The 19817-nt window shown below is 44.0% G+C and overlaps 1 protein-coding gene across 2 annotated transcripts in view; it reads left to right on the plus strand.

Annotated features, from left to right (window-relative positions):
* LOC141978317 (tetraspanin-15-like) overlaps positions 1-19817 on the plus strand; it is a 198080-nt gene that overhangs the window by 75203 nt on the left and 103060 nt on the right. For both annotated transcript variants that reach the window (XM_074940328.1, XM_074940327.1), the window contains exon 3: positions 19677-19751. In XM_074940328.1, coding sequence (XP_074796429.1) covers positions 19677-19751 — 75 coding nt within the window. The remainder of the gene's footprint in view (positions 1-19676; positions 19752-19817) is intronic.

Genomic DNA, 19817 nt, shown 5'->3' on the forward strand with positions numbered 1-19817 from the left:
CACGTGGACATGAAACTAATTCTATTACTGCAGTGACTGTACGGCGACGTAATTTAGGTGGACTTAATTTTGCAGTGTATACTTGCCCCCAGAGTCACAGCGAAATTCAGGGTAGAACTGATTGTTTAGAATAAGTAACTCTCTAACCCCTTCTTTTCATCCTATGACTGCCTCTTCCCTTGAATGGTCCCTTACAATATGTGCTCAACAATCTGTTCCACCCTGCATTTTGCTGTGACGCTGGGAGTAACTTTCCCAGACCTGAAGAAGAGCTCTCTGTGGCTCGAAAGCTTGTCTCTCTCACCCACAGAAGTTGGTCCAATAAAAGAGATCCCCATGCCTACTTTATCTCTCCAAGCACTACTATAATAGAGACAATCATATTTTGTGTAGTATGGAGCATTTCTCTATAAAACCTCCAGAGTGTATAGCAAGTAAATGTGTGGTTCATGCTTGCAATCTCAATAGACCATGACCCGACAGGATGCTGGGGAGAAAAGAAATGAGAGGAATACCCAGAATTAGGTGATAGGGTTCCTTGTGTTGCACAGTAAACAGTAAGTTCCTGTTTTATTTGTATAGTGACATTCTGTTTAAAGAGAATTGATTAAAGGAACGTTTGATGGACTGTGAGGAAACAATGGGTTTTGGAGGATTTCAGGGTGGAGTGGTTACATGGCTTGTCTTTGGAGGACCTCCAAAGCCTTTCTCATGATACTCGATGCTTTTTTTCATGCCCCTTTTACAGCTGTGGAAACTGTGGCACACACAAGCTGTGACTTGTACAAGGTCACTCAGTGAAACTAAAATGGACTAGAGCTCAGTCTTAATTCCATCTTAACTCCCAGTTCTCTGCCCTAACAGTTGGATGATGTCCCTCCCAACCAGCGGGTTTGTACTTTCATTGTACTACAGGACCAGGACGCTTGGCATCAGTTTCTCTGTGACTGACTGCCCAGGTCTTCACTTAAATCTATTGATATATGTGGCGAGTGCACGTTTACCCCACCTGTTATCGAAGCCAATGTCTGAGGAAGCACACGAGGCAATGGTTCCGTAGAGAGAGGCTCTTCTGCGAGGAGTGGCCCTGGGGGTGCTCCACTTCAGGTGTCACAGCGCCCTGCGCTCGTAGTCAGAGATTTGTAGTAGCAGTGCAGCTACTTCGCATGCGCCGCCAGCGATCCCTCTGTTCCTTCTCCACTGCCTTTGGCTCTGGTTGGAATGACAGCAACGCTCCAGCTAACTCGTATATTGCTTAATCTTCACTTTTCTTTGTTCTTTCTCGTCTTCTCCACTTCCCATCCTTATTTACCCATTTACAAAAAAGAAACCACTTCGTCTCCTGTCCCTCCCCCCATGCGATGGGCCTCCACCAATGGTGACTGAACTCCAAACCTCCTAAGGCATGCCTGGTTCCCCCAGATTTAAACAGTCCCTATCCTGCAGGCTATCAGTTCCTGTATTGGATGGTCACACTCTGTGCATCCGCTGTCTCGGGGAAACCCACGTACCGCAGAAGTGTCCACACTGCAAAAAATTATCTGCTAGGACACTGAAAGCCAGGGACCTCCAGCTAAAATTATTGATGATGATGGAGAAATTCCTTCAGCCAGCCTCCAACCCGGAGACCAGGACTCCTCCTGGCCAATGGTCTCCGGCAGCAGCCTCGGACAAGGGTTCCACACAAACCATGTCTAAGGACCCTGCACCTAAGAAGGTGACCAAACATTGGTCGCAGTCATCGTCTGAGAGATCCCCACAAAAAGAAGCTGTCCTCTGTGTGCCACACTACAGCGGCCACACTACTGTTTTGGAAAGCAAAAAGCCAGAGCTTTGCTATCCACTTGAAAACTGAAATTCTTGCTTCCCAGTCCCTTGTCTACCTGTTAGGTGACATTATCTCGCGTATAACCCAATGCATAGGGTGTACGCTAAAGTGTTGCAACCTTTATCTACATAAGGTTCATTCACTGCAGGGTAATCTCACAGGAGTTTTTGAAGGAAACGTTTTTTCATGTGGGCAGAATCTTGCATTATTGAGCATAGGATAGTGAGTTGTCATATATGAAAACTGAGTCTTATACTTTAAACCCTATTCCTGGGTATAGTCTCTTTGACTTCAGTGGGATTACTTGTGTAAGTAAACTCTTATGAGAAAATGCTATAGAACTTAATGGAAAATAAGCCAATAGGGTTCTACAGAAATTGCTCTTAAATCCTTTTAATACAGAATCGGTTTCTTTTAATAGGTTTTTTGAGCATTCCTAAAGAATTCTGTAATGGGCATTATCCTTAAATTCCAAAAATCTTAAGTTATCATTTTTGTTTAAATATTGTAGGGCTTTCCTATGTGAGTTTTGTAACATCAGGCCCTGAGAACTGTAGCCTTTTGCTGAGGGGGGGGGGGGGGAATCACTTTCATGGTACAGTTAAGGGGTTGTAATATATTAAATTTGCTTATTGTAAATGATACACATTCAAGGGAAACCTATAAAATGTTTAGCCTTTTGCAAAATCAGTGAGAAGAGAATTATTATTTTTCTTGGCTCACTTGCAAATGGTGCAATTTCCCCATGCAGTTCTTTATTTTAGAGATATTATATACTTATATTACACCTGCTTTTCAAAATGATCCCATCTAATGAGCAAACCTGCCTCACTGAAGTTGTGAACTGTTATTACACTCTGCATCTATTTATTCTTTGCTTTGGCTGCTTTGACAAGGATTAGATTTCTTAAGATCGTTTCAGTGACATATGATGTAGGCAAAAATGATAGGGATGTTTCTAAACAGCTAGGGAGAGCGGTTTGGTATGTCATCCTTTGTCACAATCCTCCCATAAGAACATGAGAGGAAAATACATCGTTTTTAAACTCTTGAGTATCCGGTTTGAGAAAAGCTGTTTAGTTCTACCTGTCTTAAGCAAGTTTCTTAATTGCAAGATACTAGAGCTTCCAGATCAAAAGTATGGGGTGTATTCTCTTTGATATACACAGACATACAACTTCCCAGTAATGCTAATGGAGAATCTGTACCTCCATCAAAATGAGTTTCATTTAGGTCCGGATCCTGCAGTCAGATCAGTTAAGCATGTGCTTAAGTGCTTTGCTGAATCAGGACCCAGGGAGACTAGGTGTCTAACTCAGACTTTGTTGATCACTGTGTAATTCCTGTAATTTTCTAGGCATCTAAAATTTAGGCATTGCGACCCTGAGCATTGTAATACCTAATTTCCTTTGTGGTTCCAGTCCTAAGTCTCTAAAATATCCCCTTTTAAGAAACAAGATCTGAGGAATCCTTATTGTAGACTGTTGATGCCAGTTCACATTACAACACATTTTGTTTGTTTTCTATATTCAAAAATGGATATTGAGGAAAATTAAAAAAAAAAAAGGCCTATGTGCTACAGTGTCTTTGGCTAGAATACCGTCCAGCATTTTACAACCAGAAATGATGCCCCTTGACACTCTCATGAAGTAGGTAAATATTGTACCCATCCTACAGGGAGGGAGGGAGGCAGAGGTACACACAGGTGAAGTGAGATGCCCAGGATTGCACAAATCAGTGGTTGCGGGGAATGAGAACCGAACTCTGAGAAGCTCTGCTCATGCCCAGTCCCTGTTCTAGTCACTACCTCATGCAGCTTGCACACACACACTGTGTTCTTTGATCTGGTCCACACTACGGAGTTAGACCAATGCAAGGCAGCTTACACTGACTTAACTATGGAAGTGTCTGCACTTAAATTTTGCTCCCTCCGATGTAACTGCCCCGCTATGCCGGCTTAACTCCACATCCACGAGCAGCATAGAGTCAAGGTCAATGTAATGTAGACACTGTGTTGCTTCTGTCAACTGTCACTGGGTTTCAGGAGCCATCCCACACTGACAATATAATGGATACAAGCGCTTGTAGTGCACATGTGCAAAGTGTAAACATGCCCAAGCGATGTACCAGTAATTATTGTGGTGGCTGTATGCTGACCTAAATCATGTCGACTTAATTTTGGAGTGTAGATGTGGCATTTCTGGTAATCTTCAAAATTTTTTGAAATGATAGATATATTTCAACAACAGTTTAACCTTGGTCAGCTCATTGCCATGTCAATACACACCTGCACAGTCTTATCTTCCCACTCTTTCTTGCGGCCTTTATCAACAAATGATGATGTACCTGCTTATCCCAACTCGTATATCTTGCAGGGCCAAACACCAATATTCAGTCTAGACTTCAGTGTCTTTACAGGACCATTCTGCTCAGCCTCCTGCATGTGGTTTAGCTTAATCCCAAAGTGGCCCATCTCCAGTAATACCAAACTGAAATGACAAGGGACAGTTGTCCCAAAGAAAGACAGACTTCACTAGCTTTTAAAGGTATGTTTAGCTTTTACCTGTGGGAATCCTGTTGTCCCCCTGCAGTATACATAGGATTTTATTTATAGGTTCAGGCTTGTAAAATCTGCCCTTTAAAAATTAGTCATTTTCTCTGTCATAGGCCTTTTTCCTGTGATTGTTGAGCTGAATTAAGAAATGGAAATATATAATCAAGAAGGAAAGTGCACTCTCTGACATTTTCTGTGTTGAGTCGGGGCTCTTAGGCTCTCAGCAAGCTACCTGCTCTATCAATAACATCTTCAGAGAAAGCACTTAAAGGTGCGAATCAGAACATCAGGGTTGGAAGGGACCTCAGGAGGTCATCTAGTCCAACCCCCTGCTCAAAGCAGGACCAATCCCCAACTAAATCATCCCAGCCAGGGCTTTGTCAAGCCTGACCTTAAAAATATCTAAGGAAGGCAATTCCACCACCTCCCTAGGAAACGCATTCCAGTGTTTCCCCACCCTCCTAGTGAAAAAGTTTTTCCTAATATCCAACCTAAACCTCCCCCACTGCAACTTGAGACCATTGCTCCTCATTCTGTCATCTGCTACCACTGAGAACAGTCTAGATCCATCCTCTTTGGAACCCCCTTTCGGGTAGTTGAAAGCAGCTATCAAATCCCCCCTCACTCTTCTCTTCTGCAGACTAAACAATCCCAGTTCCCTCAGCCTCTCCTCATAAGTCATGTGGTCCAGTCCCCTAATCATTTTTGTTGCCCTCCACTGGAGGTTTTCCAATTTTTCCACATCCTTCTTGTAGCGTGGGGCCCAAAACTGGACACAGTACTCCAGATGAGGCCTCACCAGTGTCCAATAGAGGGGAATGATCACGTCCCTTGATCTGCTGGCAATGCCCCTACTTGTACAGCCCAAAATGCTATTAACCTTCTTGGCAACAAGGGCACACTGTTGACTCCTATCCAGTTTCTTTGTCCACTGTAACCCCTAGGTCCTTTTCTGCAGAACTGCTGCCTAGCCATTCGGTCCCTAGTCTGTGGCGGTGCATGGGATTCTTCCGTCCTAAGTGCAGGACTCTGCACTTGTTGAACCTCATCAGATTTCTTTTGGCCCAATCCTCTAACTTGTCTAGGTCCCTCTGTATCCTGTCCCTACCCTCCAGCGTATCTACCACTCCTCCCAGTTTAGTGTCATCTGAAAACTTGCTGAGGGTGCAGTCCACGCCATCCTCCAGATCACTTGTGAAGATATTGAACAAAATCAGCCCCAGGACCGACCCTTGGGGCACTCCGCTTGATGCCGGCTGCCAACTAGACATGGAGCCATTGATCACTACCCGTTGAGCCCGAAGATCTAGCCAGCTTTCTATCCACGTTATAGTCCATTCATCCAGCCCATACTTCTTTAACTTGCTGGGAAGAATACTGTGGAAGACCATATCAAAAGCTTTGCTGAAATCAAGGAATAACATGTCCACTGCTTTCCCCTAATTCACAGAGCCAGTTATGTCGTCATAGAAGGCAATTGGATTAGCCAGGCATGACTTGCCCTTGGTAAATCCATGCTGACTGTTCCTGATCACTTTCCTCTCCTCCAAGTGCTTCAGAATTGATTCCTTGAGGATCTGCTCCATGATTTTTCCATGGACTGAGGTGAGGCTGACTGGCCTGTAGTTCCGAGGATCATCCTCCTTCCCTTTTTAAAAGATGGGCACTACATTAGCATTTTTCCAGTCGTCCGGGATCTCCCCTGATCGCCATGAGTTTTCAAAGATAATGGACAATGGCTCTGCAATCACATCCGCCAACTCCTTTAGCACTCGGATGCAGCGCATCCAGCCCCATGGACTTGTGCTCGTCCAGCTTTTCTAAATAGTCCCGAACCACTACTTTCTCCACAGAGGGCTGGTCACCTCCTCCCCATGCTGTGCTGCCCAGTGCAGTAGTCTGGGAGCTGACCTTGTTCGTGAAGACAGAGGCAAAAAAAGCACTGAGTACATTTAGCTTTTTCCACATCCTCTGCCACTAGGTTGCCTCCCTCATTCAGTAAGGGGCCCACACTTTCCTTGACTTTCTTCTTGTTGCAAAGAAACCCTTCTTGCTAGCTGCAACTCCAGGTGTGATTTTTGGCCTTCCTGATTTCACTCCTGCATGCCTGAGCAATATTTTTATACTCTCCCTGGTCATTTGTCCAATCTTCCACTTCTTGTAAGCTTCTTTTCTGTGTTTAGGATCAGCAAGGATTTCACTGTGAAGCCAAGCTGGTCGCCTACCATATTTTACTATTCTTTCTACACATTGGGATGGTTTGTTCCTGTAACCTCAATAAGGATTCTTTAAAATACAGCCAGCTCTCCTGGACTCCTTTCCCCCTCATGTTGTTCTCCCAGGGGATCTTGCCCATCAGTTCCCTGAGGGAGTCAAAGTCTGCCTTTTTGAAGTCCAGGGTCCATATTCTGCTGCTCTCTTTTCTTTCCTGTGTCAGAATCCTGAACTTGGCCATCTCATGGTCCCTGCCTCTCAGGTTCCCATCCACTTTTTTGCTTCCCCTACTAATTCTTCCTGGTTTGTGAGCAGCAGGTCAAGAAGAGCTCTGCCCCTAGTTGGTTCCTCCAGCACTTGCACCAGGAAATTGTCCCCTACACTTTCCAAAAACTTCCTGGATTGTCTGTGCACCGCTGTATTGTTCTCCCAGCAGATATCAGGGTGATTGAAGTCTCCCATGAGAACCAGGGCCTGTGATCTAATAACTTCCATGAGTTGCTGGAAGAAAGCCTCATCCCCCTGGTCCAGTGGTCTATAGCAGGTTCCCACCATGACATCACCCTTGTTTCTTGCACTTCTAAACTTAATCCAGAGACTCTCAGGTTTTTCTGTTTCATACTGGATCTCTGAGCAGTCATACTGCTCTCTTACGTACAATGCAACTCTCCCACCTTTTCTGCTGTACCTGTCCTTCCTGATCAGTTTATATCCATCCATGACTGTACTCCAGTCATGTGAGTTATCCCACCAAGTCTCTGTTATTCCAGTCACATCATAATTCCTTGACTGTGCCAGGACTTCCAGTTCTCCCTGCTTGTTTCCCAGGCTTCTTGCATTTGTGTATAAGCACTTAAGATAACTCGCTGATCGTCCCTCTTTCTCAGTGTGAGGCAGGAGCTCTCCCCGCTTGCACTCTCCTGCTCGTGCTTCCTCAGGGCTTTGGTCTCCTTCCCCCCGGTGAACCTAGTTTTAAAGCCCTCCTCACTAGGTTAGCCAGCCTGCTTGCGAAGATGCTCTTCCCTCTCTTCGTTAGGTGGAGCCCGTCTCTGCCTTCCACTCCTTCTTGGAACACCATCTGATGATCAAAGAATCCAAAGCCTTCTCTCTGACACCACCTGCATAGCCATTCATTGACTTCCACGATTTGATGGTCTCTGCCCGGGCCTTTTACTTCCACAATGCAGGTAATATCCAGAAACCTTTGAAATAGCTGACTCTCACCCTTTTTTCATATCCTTACAGGCCATGTTTAGAGTAGAAGTGGGTAGAGATGGTTTAGAGTAGATGCATGTAGTTCTGGTTGCCCCATCTCAAAAAATCTCTATTAGAATTGGAAAAGATACAGAAAAGGGCAACAAAAAAATTAAGGATGTGGAACAGCTTCTGTATGAGGAGAGATTTAAAAAGACTGGGTCTTTTCAGTTTGGAAAAGAGACGACTAAGTGGGGATATGATAAAGGTCTACAAAATCGTGAATGGTTTGGAGAAAGTGAATAAGGAAGTGTTGGTTGGTTGGTTGGTCCTTCACATAACACAAGGAACAGAGGTCATCCAATGAAATTAATAGGCAGTGGGCTTAAAACTAGGGTGACCAGATGTCCCGATTTTTTTTTAATAGGGACAGTCCCAATTTTTGGGTCTTTTTCTTATATAGGCTCCTATTATTCCCCCACCCCGGTACCGATTTTTTCACGTTTGCTGTCTGGTCACCCTATTTAAAGCAAACAAGGAAGTACTACTTCACACAATGCAAAGTCAACCTGTGGAATTCATTTCCAAGGGAAGTTGTGAAGGCCAAAAGTATAACTGCGTTCAAAAAGAATTAGATAAGTTCATGGAGGACAGTCCACCAATGGCTAATAGCCAGGATGGTCAAGGATGCAACCCCATGCTCCAGCATGTCCTAAATCTTTGACTCCCAGAAGCTGGGAGTGGACAACAGGGGATGGATCACTCAATGATTGCCTGTCCTGTTCATTCTCTCTGAAGCACCTGGCACTGGCCACTGTTGGAAGACAGGATCCTGGGCTAGATGGACCATTGGTCTGAACCAGGATGGCCGTTCTTATAAAATGGAGGGCAGAACCACATTGCTCAAGCTTTTGGTACTTCATCCAATATATATGGGTTTTTTTTTCCCCCTAGAGGAACCAGCTAGCCTCCCATCCATATGCCAATCTGTACCAACCAGTGGTCCTCTTAAGTAGTAACTACCGATGGTCTGACTTTCAAAGATGCTGAGCACCTAGTGAAGTCAATGGGAACTGCTTGTGTTCGGTACCTTTGAAAGTCAGGCTGATCGTGATTGATTCCTCAGGGAAGCTGCATAGTGAAGAGTGAACTTCAAAGTGTTTTGAGGTTTGGTTTCAGATAATTACCCAAGATATTCAGTCTCCTCCTGAATCTGGAATTGGGCTGGAAATCTTGAGGCACTTTCTTGCAAGACTTTGGAGGCTTCCTGTCCTGGCTGTAAATACCTGGCAATTCTGGGTCAGCGGAATCCTGGAAGTTCTAGTATGGGATGCATTTTTTCCAGCTCCTTAGTGTTCAAAGGGAGCACTTGGGTCCAAGTACCAAGAGTACCCTGCCCCAAGCTCGCTGTTGGAAGGAAACCCCATTACCCCTGTGTGTACAGCAGGGATCAAGTCAGACTCAATGGGGGGGGGATGTGTTTGGCTTACAGCCCCCTGCTGCCCTTGTGACCCTGTCTTAACCCAGACAGAGAGAACCCTCTGATCTTGCAGGCAAATATCAGTGCAGCCCAATTTAGGGATTTTTGCCTCATGCACTGGATAGAATAGGACAGGTGTTGCCTTGCTACCAGATTTGGTTTGGATCCAGGTGTTAATTCATCTGAGCCCCAATCAAAGGTGAAGTCATTCTTGTTTGGGTCTGTCACTGATTGGGACAAAGGGTACTGATCATGTATTATGATCCTCTCTTCCTGTGAGCCTTGCGTCGATTCTCAATTTTGCTGTAGACAAGACTAAAAAAATTATTTCATTTTTTTTAAAATGAGTAAAAAGCAGTCCATGGAGTGGCTTCACAGCAGTTGAAATGATTGATCGTTTTCCAAAGCATCTGAGCAAACTAAGTGTAATTTATTGCTCACATTGGGATTGATGAACTTTTTAAAAGGAACTGGCTCAGGCAAATGTTAATTTAATAAGAAATCAGGAACTTGTTCCCACTTAATCTGGCTTGTTTTGAGCAGGATAAATTGGTAGCAAACAACCTTTATTAGCTATTTTTGCTCTTTAAAGTTGAGTGGAATTTTGTTGCCTGTTTTTAAGGTGGCTGCTCAGTTGCCAAGGGGTTGGACACATCGAGTTAAATGTATCCCTGATATAACTTCCTTGACTAATGTGATGACTTTATACATATACCATTAGCCAAAAGGAGTCAGTCTTGCAAAGGGGTCATATTGCCAAACAATCTGTAGTCTAGCAAGTGTTGCAGTTTGTCCTAGTGTCGATGGCAAGCCGCTGTCCAACTGGTAAAATGTGATGTTTTCAGTAATTAAGACAAGCAAGAATGTAACACTGTTGAAGAGAGGTGTATTAGGATGGGTGGGAAGCAGGGGAAAGGTTAAGGAGCAAATTCGTTTCTGCTGCTTCACAGAGACAATGGATGAAGGGTGTCAAATTGATATCTCTGTGACCTCAATAAAGAAATATGCCATCTTGTAGTGGTTCCTAAATTTTACAATAGAGCTAGGAATAGAACTTTGGTCGCATGACTCCCCGCCCCTACCCCTGTGCACTGAGCCATTCTCTTTCCATCATTTAGTCTCCTCTCTTCAGCAGTACTTAACCCCTTATTACTGGTCACAGAAGGCTCACAACGTACATCATCTGTTCACCCTGCCAGTGCAGTTTGTGGTACTGAAGTAATTAAAATTCTGTTGAAGTCCTCAACGTTCCCATTTTTAGGGGGAGCATTTAGTTGGCTTGATGAAATCCGCCATGAACAGGGTGATTAACAACTAATTGTGCTATGTTAGGATTGAAAATTAAATTCAGAACAATCTGATAAAAGCATCAACGTCAAGAGGGCATTTCTCTTAATAGCAGGTGCACCAGTTAATCACTCTAATAGACATTAACCATTGACTCTTTATTCAAGAGGAGGGGCTAACCTAAGTGTCCTGGCCATATTTCAACTCCTCTGCCTTATCTGAGTATTTATCTTTATCATCATCATCATCATCATGATGAAATTGCAGCATCTTGATTAATTATATTGTTATGTTTCCACATAGACTAATGGTATGTCTAGACTGCAGTCACCGGATGTTTTTGTAGTTTAAAGTGATATTCTCAAGCTCACTTTATAATCTGGCTAGCTCAGGTCCCTGAGCAGTGAGGCTGTGGCAACGTGGGCCCTACAGACTTAACCAGAACCCAGGGTAGCGACTCTCAGCCCAAGGCTGTACTGAGGTTTGCAGTGCTGCAGCCTTGCTATTTTGAGAGCCAAGCTACCTAGATTAAAGCTATTTTGGGCATGCCATCTCCAACTGCAATTATGCCCAGTGACTACAGTCTAGACCTATTCTACAAAAAATAGTTTCGGTGCGGATGGCTTTTATTCCAAAGCAAAGGAAACCACTAAGAAAGACAGGTCAAATATAAAGACTACACAAAGGAAAGCACAGTGTACATGGCTCATTCTGCAAGTCGGCAACCACTTTGAACGAACTCTGGCATTGCTGTGCTAACAGGCAAGGAGGCCGAGTTCACCCTTTAAGGTTGAATAGAATTCAGTGACTAGCTACGTGCACCACCCACTCTGCTTTCCTAAATAGCTCCATTCTCCATTTCTTGTGTTAAACTGCCATGTGGTGGCGCTGGGTGCACTGGTCCTGGGTTCTCTCCTTCCATTTGGTGACAATTAATGGTGGTGAAAGTGACTGCTCCGTGCATGTCTGTGCAATCAGTTGAAGTATGTAGGTGTGAATTTGACCCACTGGATCAAAGGAAGCATTTAGAAGCCAAACATTAGGGCACACTACAATGTAACAGAATAAACAAGAAAGTCTCAACCCCTGGAATTATGCCAATCACATACAAATATGTTAATAAGCCAACAAGGCCGTCTCTATTTTATCAGATCAAGTGTGTTCTTAACTAACACGGAGGCTGAATTCTCTAATAGAAACTTAATGATTGTCACAATTTTAGAAGTATCTAATGGAAACTCAGATACAGAAAGAAAAGGAGTACTTGTGGCACCTTCGAGACTAACCAATTTATTTGAGCATAAGCTTTCGTGAGCTACAGCTCACTTCATCGGATGCATCCGATGAAGTGAGCTGTAGCTCACGAAAGCTTATGCTCAAATAAATTGGTTAGTCTCTAAGGTGCCACAAGTACTCCTTTTCTTTTTGCGAATACAGACTAACACGGCTGCTACTCTGAAATCAGAGATACAGGTGTATTAACAGAAATGAATAGAGAGGATTAAAGTAAAGCCAAGAACTGACAAGGACTTCAGTAGACGATCTGTGAAGGACAAACTCTTTGGAAAGCAAAGAAAAATTACACATCTAATTATCTACTTGGGGTTTCTCTTTGACAAATTGAAGTTTTGCAATTTACAGAGTTAATTAAGTGGCCGTTCTTTGCAGACTCTCTGCTTTCTAAGAGGTCTCATTTCAGTTTTCCATATTATCAACAATTCCTGCGCTCCCCCTAGCAGAGAAAAGAGTTCATTTTAGGGCTAAATGAGTATTGGTCTGGTGTCCCTTTTTATAATTCTTTCAAGAAGTTGTCATGTTTGAGTGTGATCAGAAGGAGTCTATGGGTATGACCGTTTTGTCCCTTCTAAAATTACTTTCACTTGAAATGAGTGCCAAACCCAGTGATTTAATCCAAGATAGGATCAATAAAAATCTGTATTCATTTCCTCTGGATGCTGGTAGGTTGCATTCAGTTTTCTTGTGCTGTAGATGGATTAGAGCTAAATAAAGATTTCTGAGAGCGCTGTGTTAAATGTTTGTTTTTGCCGATGAAACACGTTCACTATTTTTTTTTTTTAGTTGCAAACTAGTGCAGAAATATTTTGTTCTGATACATTGAAAGTCCATGACACAAGTTCATGAAGCAATTATTTCCCCATAATAATAGACCTTTCCCTCTATAGATCTTAAAGCCCTTTGCAAAGGTGGATGAGCATGATCTCCATTTTGCAGATGGGGAAACTGAGGCACAGAGGGACAGACACTTGCCCATGGTCACACAATGAATCTTAAGCAGCTGTGAGAACAGAACTGAAATTCTGGTGCCCTGCTCATGAGACGATCTTTCTTTCCTCAAGTATTATAACCTGCATGCCCATCACTGCTTTGGGTTTCTTTGCTGGGCTCCTCTCTATATATCGTTCCTTCTTGTACATATTTGCCCCAATTTACTGTTCTATCCACCATGCCCAAATTAATATAGCAGGTTTTACCCTTGGTTAATTGTTATGGAATTCCTTGTCTGATTACATTAGACGCACTCTGTCCTGATCTAGATTATAATACATGGGGTGACATTTCTACAGTGCTGTGTCTGGGTCTGCACTGCAATAAAACACCCACAGCTGGCCTGTCAGCTGGCTCAGGCTGCAGGGCTATACAATTGCTGTGTAGACTTCTGGGCTCGGGGTGGAGCCTGGGATCTGGGACTCTCCCCCATCATGTGGTCTCATAGCCCAGGCTCTGGCCCAAGCTCAAATGTCTATACTACAATTATCTAGCCCCACATCCCAAGCCCATGCGAGCCCAGATCAGCTGACATGGGCCAGCTGCAGGTGTTTTATTGTGATGTAGACATGGCCTATAAGGGCTTGTTGACATGAGGACATCTAGGAAGGTTAATACAAATTAATTAAAGGTGTGAATTTGAAGTGTATTGGTTAAACTGCATTCAGCCCCTATGTAAACACCCTCATTTAGAATTAAAGTGGCCTTTTATTTTAATTCACTTCCAATGTGGACTAAATCAGATTAATTCTGAATGAGCGAGCTGAATGCAGCTAACCCACTTCAAATTCACACCTTTTAATTAATTTGGCTTAACTTTCCTGGATGTCCCTATGTCAACAAACCCTAACAGTTAATTGTTAATCACAGCTTTGCTCCTGATCGCTATCAGTTTAACAAATATCAGGGGGATAGCTGTGTTAGTCTATATCCACAAAAAAACAAGGTTTTTACCCACGAAAGCTTATGCTCAAATAAATCTGTTAGTCTTTAAGGTGCTACCGGACTCATAGAATAACAGAGTTGGAAGGGACCTCTGGAGGCCATCTAGTCCAACCCCCTGCCCAGAGCAGGACCAATCCCAACTAAATCATCCCAGCCAGGGCTTTGTCAAGCCTGACCTTAAAAACGTCTAAGGAAGGGGATTCCACCACCTCCCTAGGTAATGCATTCCAGTGTTTCACCACCCTCCTAGTGAAAAAGTTTTTCCTAATATCCAACCTAAACCTCCCCCACTGCAACTTGAGACCATTACTCCTTGTCCTGTCATCTGCTATCACTGAGAATAGTCTAGATCCATCCTCTTTGGATCCATCTTTCAGGTAGTTAAAAGCAGCTATCAAATCCCCCCTCATTCTTCTCTTCTGTAGACTAAACAATCCCAGTTCCCTCAGCCTCTCCTCATAACTCATGTGTTCCAGTCCCCTAATCATTTTTGTTGCCCTCCTTATAAACTACTCCTTGTAGTTTAACAAATAATCACTCCTGTTTCCAGTGGCGTATACTGTGAACCTGCATGTTTGTTTCATTGTAACCATGCTGTTAAATTGTCACCACTTCCTTAAGCCTTTTGACTGGACTCATTGAGTTTGGTAAATGATTTCTTTCCGTACAACTCCCTTGGATATTTGCTTTGGAAGGTGCTTTGTAAATGCACATTTTAATGACACAAGGATCAAATTTAATGACTGGGTGAGTAAATTGCCTTTTATAAAGTTGCTCTGTATTTTAAAGACAGCATCTGATGGGGTAGTTAGAATCCACTGGAAATGAAAGAGTTACCTTGTAACTATCAGAGCCGAGTGAGAGAGAGAGAGAGCGCGAAAGAGCGCATTTGGATATGTTTCTACACTGTAAAATGTGCAGAGGACATCCTTCCATTCTTATCGGGGAGTCCAAGTTGATCAGTGGGTGGTTTTTTGATAAGCATGGGCCTGAGCTACAAAGTTGGGAGTAAAATGCTTTGAGATCTGTGAATGAAAAGCACTTGGAGCATCAGGTATTCCTACTACCATTGAGTATAGCTGGGTGCATAGTAGCATGAGAGAGAGCTGGACCAATTTTATGAGTAGTATTGTGTGGGGGCAGGACTTGGCGGAGTCAAAAGTCTGGAGGGTCCCTTCTGCTTCATGTCAGATGTTTCTAAATCTCATGCCTCAGGGCTTTAGATAGTCACCATAGAGGTCAGGAAGAGATTACTTTTCCCCACACAAAATGTATTCTTGGTGGGGTTTTTTTAGTCTCCTTCCTCTGATGCATCCAGGATGGCTGGAGATGGGACACTGGATGGGGAGGGCCAGGGCTCTGAGGTGGCACCGAGCATTTTCTCTCACAGGTGCTTGGCTGGTTGGTTCTTATTCATGTGCCCAGGTCTAACTGATCATCATACATGGAGTCGGGAAGGAATTTTCACCAGGTCAGACTAGCAGTGACCTTGGGGGTGGGGGTTCACCTTCCTCTGCAGTGTGAAGTGCAGTCTGCTTTCCAGGATCATCTGGGTATATATCACACACTCAGTTTTCTGCTGTTGCAGGGGCTTTGGGCATTGGTGCCCCTCGATTCCCTCCTGTTCTCTGCCTGTGGCACATAATAGTGGACTGTAATACCTTGATCTAATTTCAGTGGCTGGGTTTAGAGTGCAGGTGCTGAGTGGTGTTTGGTGGCCTGTGAGACACAGAAGGTCAGACTAGATCTGGTGGTCCCTTGTGCCCTTAAATTCTGTGATTCTCTAAGCTGCTAAACATCATGACTTTCACTGGTTGCAGGACTGGGCGGATTCTATTTTAGCAGGGCCACCGGGCCTCATTACCACGTCAGGACCTCCGTCTCAAACCCAACTTGTCAGCAAAGAAGCTTCTCTGAATTACTGTGGCAAGAACTATTTCAGGACCCTTGGCTTCATCCATCATTGTGGAGTCACGCAAAACCATACAGCTAGAGTACAGCTTGTGATAAAGTGCAGGCCTTGTCTTCAACGGGGGTAATGCAGTGTACCAATGCCATTTGGTGCTTCACTGCTCTGTCTCACAGCGTATATTATATAAGATTTTCCTCTTTAGATCCCAGTTCCACAGAGAGATTGGTTGGCTAGGATGAGAGGAGCAAAAGTCTGGATCAGGATGCACAAAATTTGTAGGTGTTCATAATCCAAACCTAGATTTATATTTTGTAAATGGCCTTGACTTTAGAATGGGGTGAATGAAGCACCCTGATCTGAATATCCTAAACTTTAGAGCACTCAAAATCGAGATCCATGCGCTGAGCATAAAATTTGTCTCTGAGGCACTAATTGGATAGGCTCAGCCCCATATCTTAATGGATTTGCATTGGCCTGTTTGGTAAGATCTAGCAAGGCATTCAGGTTCCAGAAGAAGCCCTTGATCTCAGTACCTGAGTTTGCATACTTGTGTGTGCAGGAATGTCTTTGTCTAAGGGAAATATTTATGGGACTAAACACAAGATCTGGTCACCTCGCTACATACCCGCTAACTGAATTATCACACACAGCGCAGCTCTCATGTAACTTCGGTGCATAAATGGCTTCCTGAGGGGCACAAAAGCCTGTGAAAGACATAAAAACTAGAACATTTATTGGAATCCTACAGGACCTAAGCAAGCTACAAACTGCCTGAGGTCGGGAAGTAACTTTCCCTGACTACTGCCTAGTTGTCTTGTATGGGATTATTAGAGCATCCAGTGCTCGCCATTGTCAGAGATTGACCTTTGTTCTACTCTGGTACTGCAATTCCTCTGTTACTAACCTGCATACGCCCATACGAGCCAGCAGCTGTTCTGGAAGCTGGTTCTCAGCTCTGTGGAGAGAGCTTGGGTGGGAGGGCTAAGGGCAAGAAAAAAAATTTCTGCCCCTTTTTGTCACTGTAAGACCTTGGCGTCAGTAGGGAAGAAGGTGCTTTTTTCGCACATTAGCTAATGCGTGTTAGTACTTTTGTGTAGACAGGACAATCGGCGTGTAATATGATAGCTGGTCAAGGCCAACCTTAGCAGCTGTGTAGGGTTAACCTCGACCAGCTAAGGGTATGTCTACACTACCCGCCAGATTGGCGGGCAGCGATCGATCCAGCTGGGGTCGATTTATCGCATCAAGTCTAGACGCGATAAATTGATCCCCGAGCGCTCTCCCATCAACTCCTGTACTCCACTGCCGTGAGAGGCGCAGGCAGAGTTGACAGGGGAGCGGCAGCAGTTGACTCACCTTGAAGACACCACGGTAAGTCGATTGAAGTACGTTGACTTCAGCTACCTTATTCACATAGCTGAAGTTGCGTAACTTACATGGATTTTCCCCCTCCTCCCCCTGCAGTGTAGACCAGGGCTAAGTAGTGTTAAAACTACAACTGGCCTGGTCTACACTAGGGTTTTAGCTAATGTGTTAAAAGCCCACCTTGTTTCTAGTATAGACATGGCCTGAACTGGTGGGATAGCTTGGGAGAAACCAAACACAGGTGACAAGCAGTGAGCTCTGTCCAGGCGAGATGTTCCTCCTTCAAAACCTGGATGGATTGATCTGGAATTTCTCCCAGGCATTCTTTCTCTCCTCTCTCCAGCAGCTCTTATACAGCCAGAGAGCTAACCCTTTGTGTATTGGGGTCCCAGTGATGTCCTTGCACCCTGTCAGTCAATTAACAGCAACTGTCTTCTGCTGATTAGAGCTGCATTGAAGCCTCTTGTTTTTCTATGAATGAAATACTTTTTTTTTTTTATTGATCATTTCTCTGGCATTTAAATTCTGTAAGCCCAGGGCACCATCTAGCAGATGTGGTGATGTCAGGATCAGACTAGTTTAGAAGCAGCTGTCAATTAGGACAAGATTGTTTCTCAACAGGTGAGTTGACACCCCTTCCCCCCCCCCGCCCCCCATGGGGTAATGAAAGGCAATCTGTGGGGTTGCAAATCTTTACAGTTTTAGATTTTCTTTTGCTTTAGATTGTAATCATCCACTCCCAAAACACCCTCATCCTTCAAAATCAGATATTCTCTGTCAGCCTCTCAAAACACACACCATGACAGTGCATAGCCTTATCGTTGTTGCATTGTTTTATTCTTACAGTAAATGTAAGTGGGGAATCATGAATATTTTTGACTTTGAATACATGGTCGCCAACCTGAAAAGGTTGAGAAACCCAGAATTAGGACATATGAGCATAAGTCCTTGCAACATCTGGGCTCATTGGTCATTAGAAACTATATAGTTCAGCGCAGACAGCAATGAAGTTATGTCCTGCTCCCACTTGCATTGAAATCAGGGGCAAAATTTCCATTGAGCTCAGTAGTGTGAGATTGGGCCTTCCTGCTGGAAACCAAAGGAATTTGTGTAGGGGATGGATGTTGAGGCATGATGTGTTTAAACATCCCCACTCACGCAATGAGAAGCAGCATCCTAGGAGGCCCTAATTAGCTGCAGTGACAATAAAGCAAATCGATGAGGAAGTCTCTGGTATCCTGTGAGGAGAAGCCAGGAGTAAACTCTTGTGAGTGTTTCATTACATTAAATCTATTATGATGAGGAGCAATAACATTGACTCAGACATATGTGAAAGACCAGCAATAAAAGCAGAGGCATAATGAGGCTATTACAAACAGATGAGTGGAGTGCTGCCGTGGAGTTATGGTTAATAAGATGTCATGAATACATGGGTATAAAAATTGTGACCAATCCTCCGACCAATTCTCATCTCCTCCTTGGTCTTCTGGCTTCTCACCTGTGTGTTTCTATGCTTATCTATACAACACCTAGATGCTAAGCTGATTAGCACTTTGGGAGAATTGCTTGGTAAAAACTAACTGACGGCTAGTGGCTGTTTGTCTGCTAGAGCCCCAGCTAGAATCCAACTGAGTCCTTATATTTTGCTTCCCTAAAACTGTTCCTGTACTCCCAATTGGACTGGAGCCCTTTCCGTCCCCTCCCATCCCGTCTGCATTACCCACTGGATTGACAGGCAGCGATCGATCCAGCAGGGGTCGATTTATCGCATCTAGTCTAGATGCGATAAATCGACCGCCGAGCGCTCTCCCGTCAACTCCGGTACTCCACCAGGGCGAGAGGGGCAGGTGGAGTTGACAGGAGAGCGTCAGCCGTCGACTTACCACAGTGAAGACCCCATGGTAAGTAGATCTAAGTACGCTGACTTCAGCTACGTTATTCGCGTAGCTTAGATCAATCTCCCCCAGTGTAGACCAGGCCTAATAGAGTTAGGTCAACGTAAGGCAGCTTACATCGACCTAACTCTGTAAGCATCTACGTTAAAATGTAGCTCCCACTGATGTGACTCGCTTTAATAATTCCACCTCCACATAGTGCTTAAGTTGATGTAGTCAGGGTGATGCAGCGTCAGTGTAGACGCTGCGTTGCTTACGTCGACTGTTGCTGCCTTTCAGAAGCCATCCCACAAGGCCCCACTCTGGCAGTTAAATTGGCACAAGTGTTCCTGGTGAAGACGTGTACTGCTGACACAAGGAGCATAGTGTGGACATGCAAAAGCAATTCAATTACTGCACTGGCTGTACAGCGACATAACTTAGGTCAGCTTAATTTTGTAGTGGAGGCTTGCCCAAAGTCTCTTTGCACTCGGGCATTTCAGCGGTGGGTGAGGCGATACTTAATATATACCTAGTATGTGATACGCTTTATGGCCCTTCATGATAAATGTCTGTATATATATTACTGCTATAACCCCCTAATGTTTCCTCAAACAAGAATTTGATGTAAGTAATATCACCCTTTTGTTCATGTCTTATGAGAATTGTAATGAGTCAGAGTGAATACATCTTTGGCTAGAACGATACTAATGGTCTACTTTGTCTTTTCTATGCAGTTCTTCTGGGTCCTTCTGGTGATCTTCATCACTGAGGTGCTGTTGATATTCATTGAAATAATCTTCGAAAACAAGGTGAGCTTCTTGAACTTTTTACTTGGAGCGTGCAAATCACATTTGTCCTCTCTGAAGAATGAGGAA

The sequence above is a fragment of the Natator depressus genome, chromosome 26, assembly GCF_965152275.1.
Source record: "Natator depressus isolate rNatDep1 chromosome 26, rNatDep2.hap1, whole genome shotgun sequence".
NCBI classification, from domain to species: Eukaryota; Metazoa; Chordata; order Testudines; family Cheloniidae; genus Natator; species Natator depressus.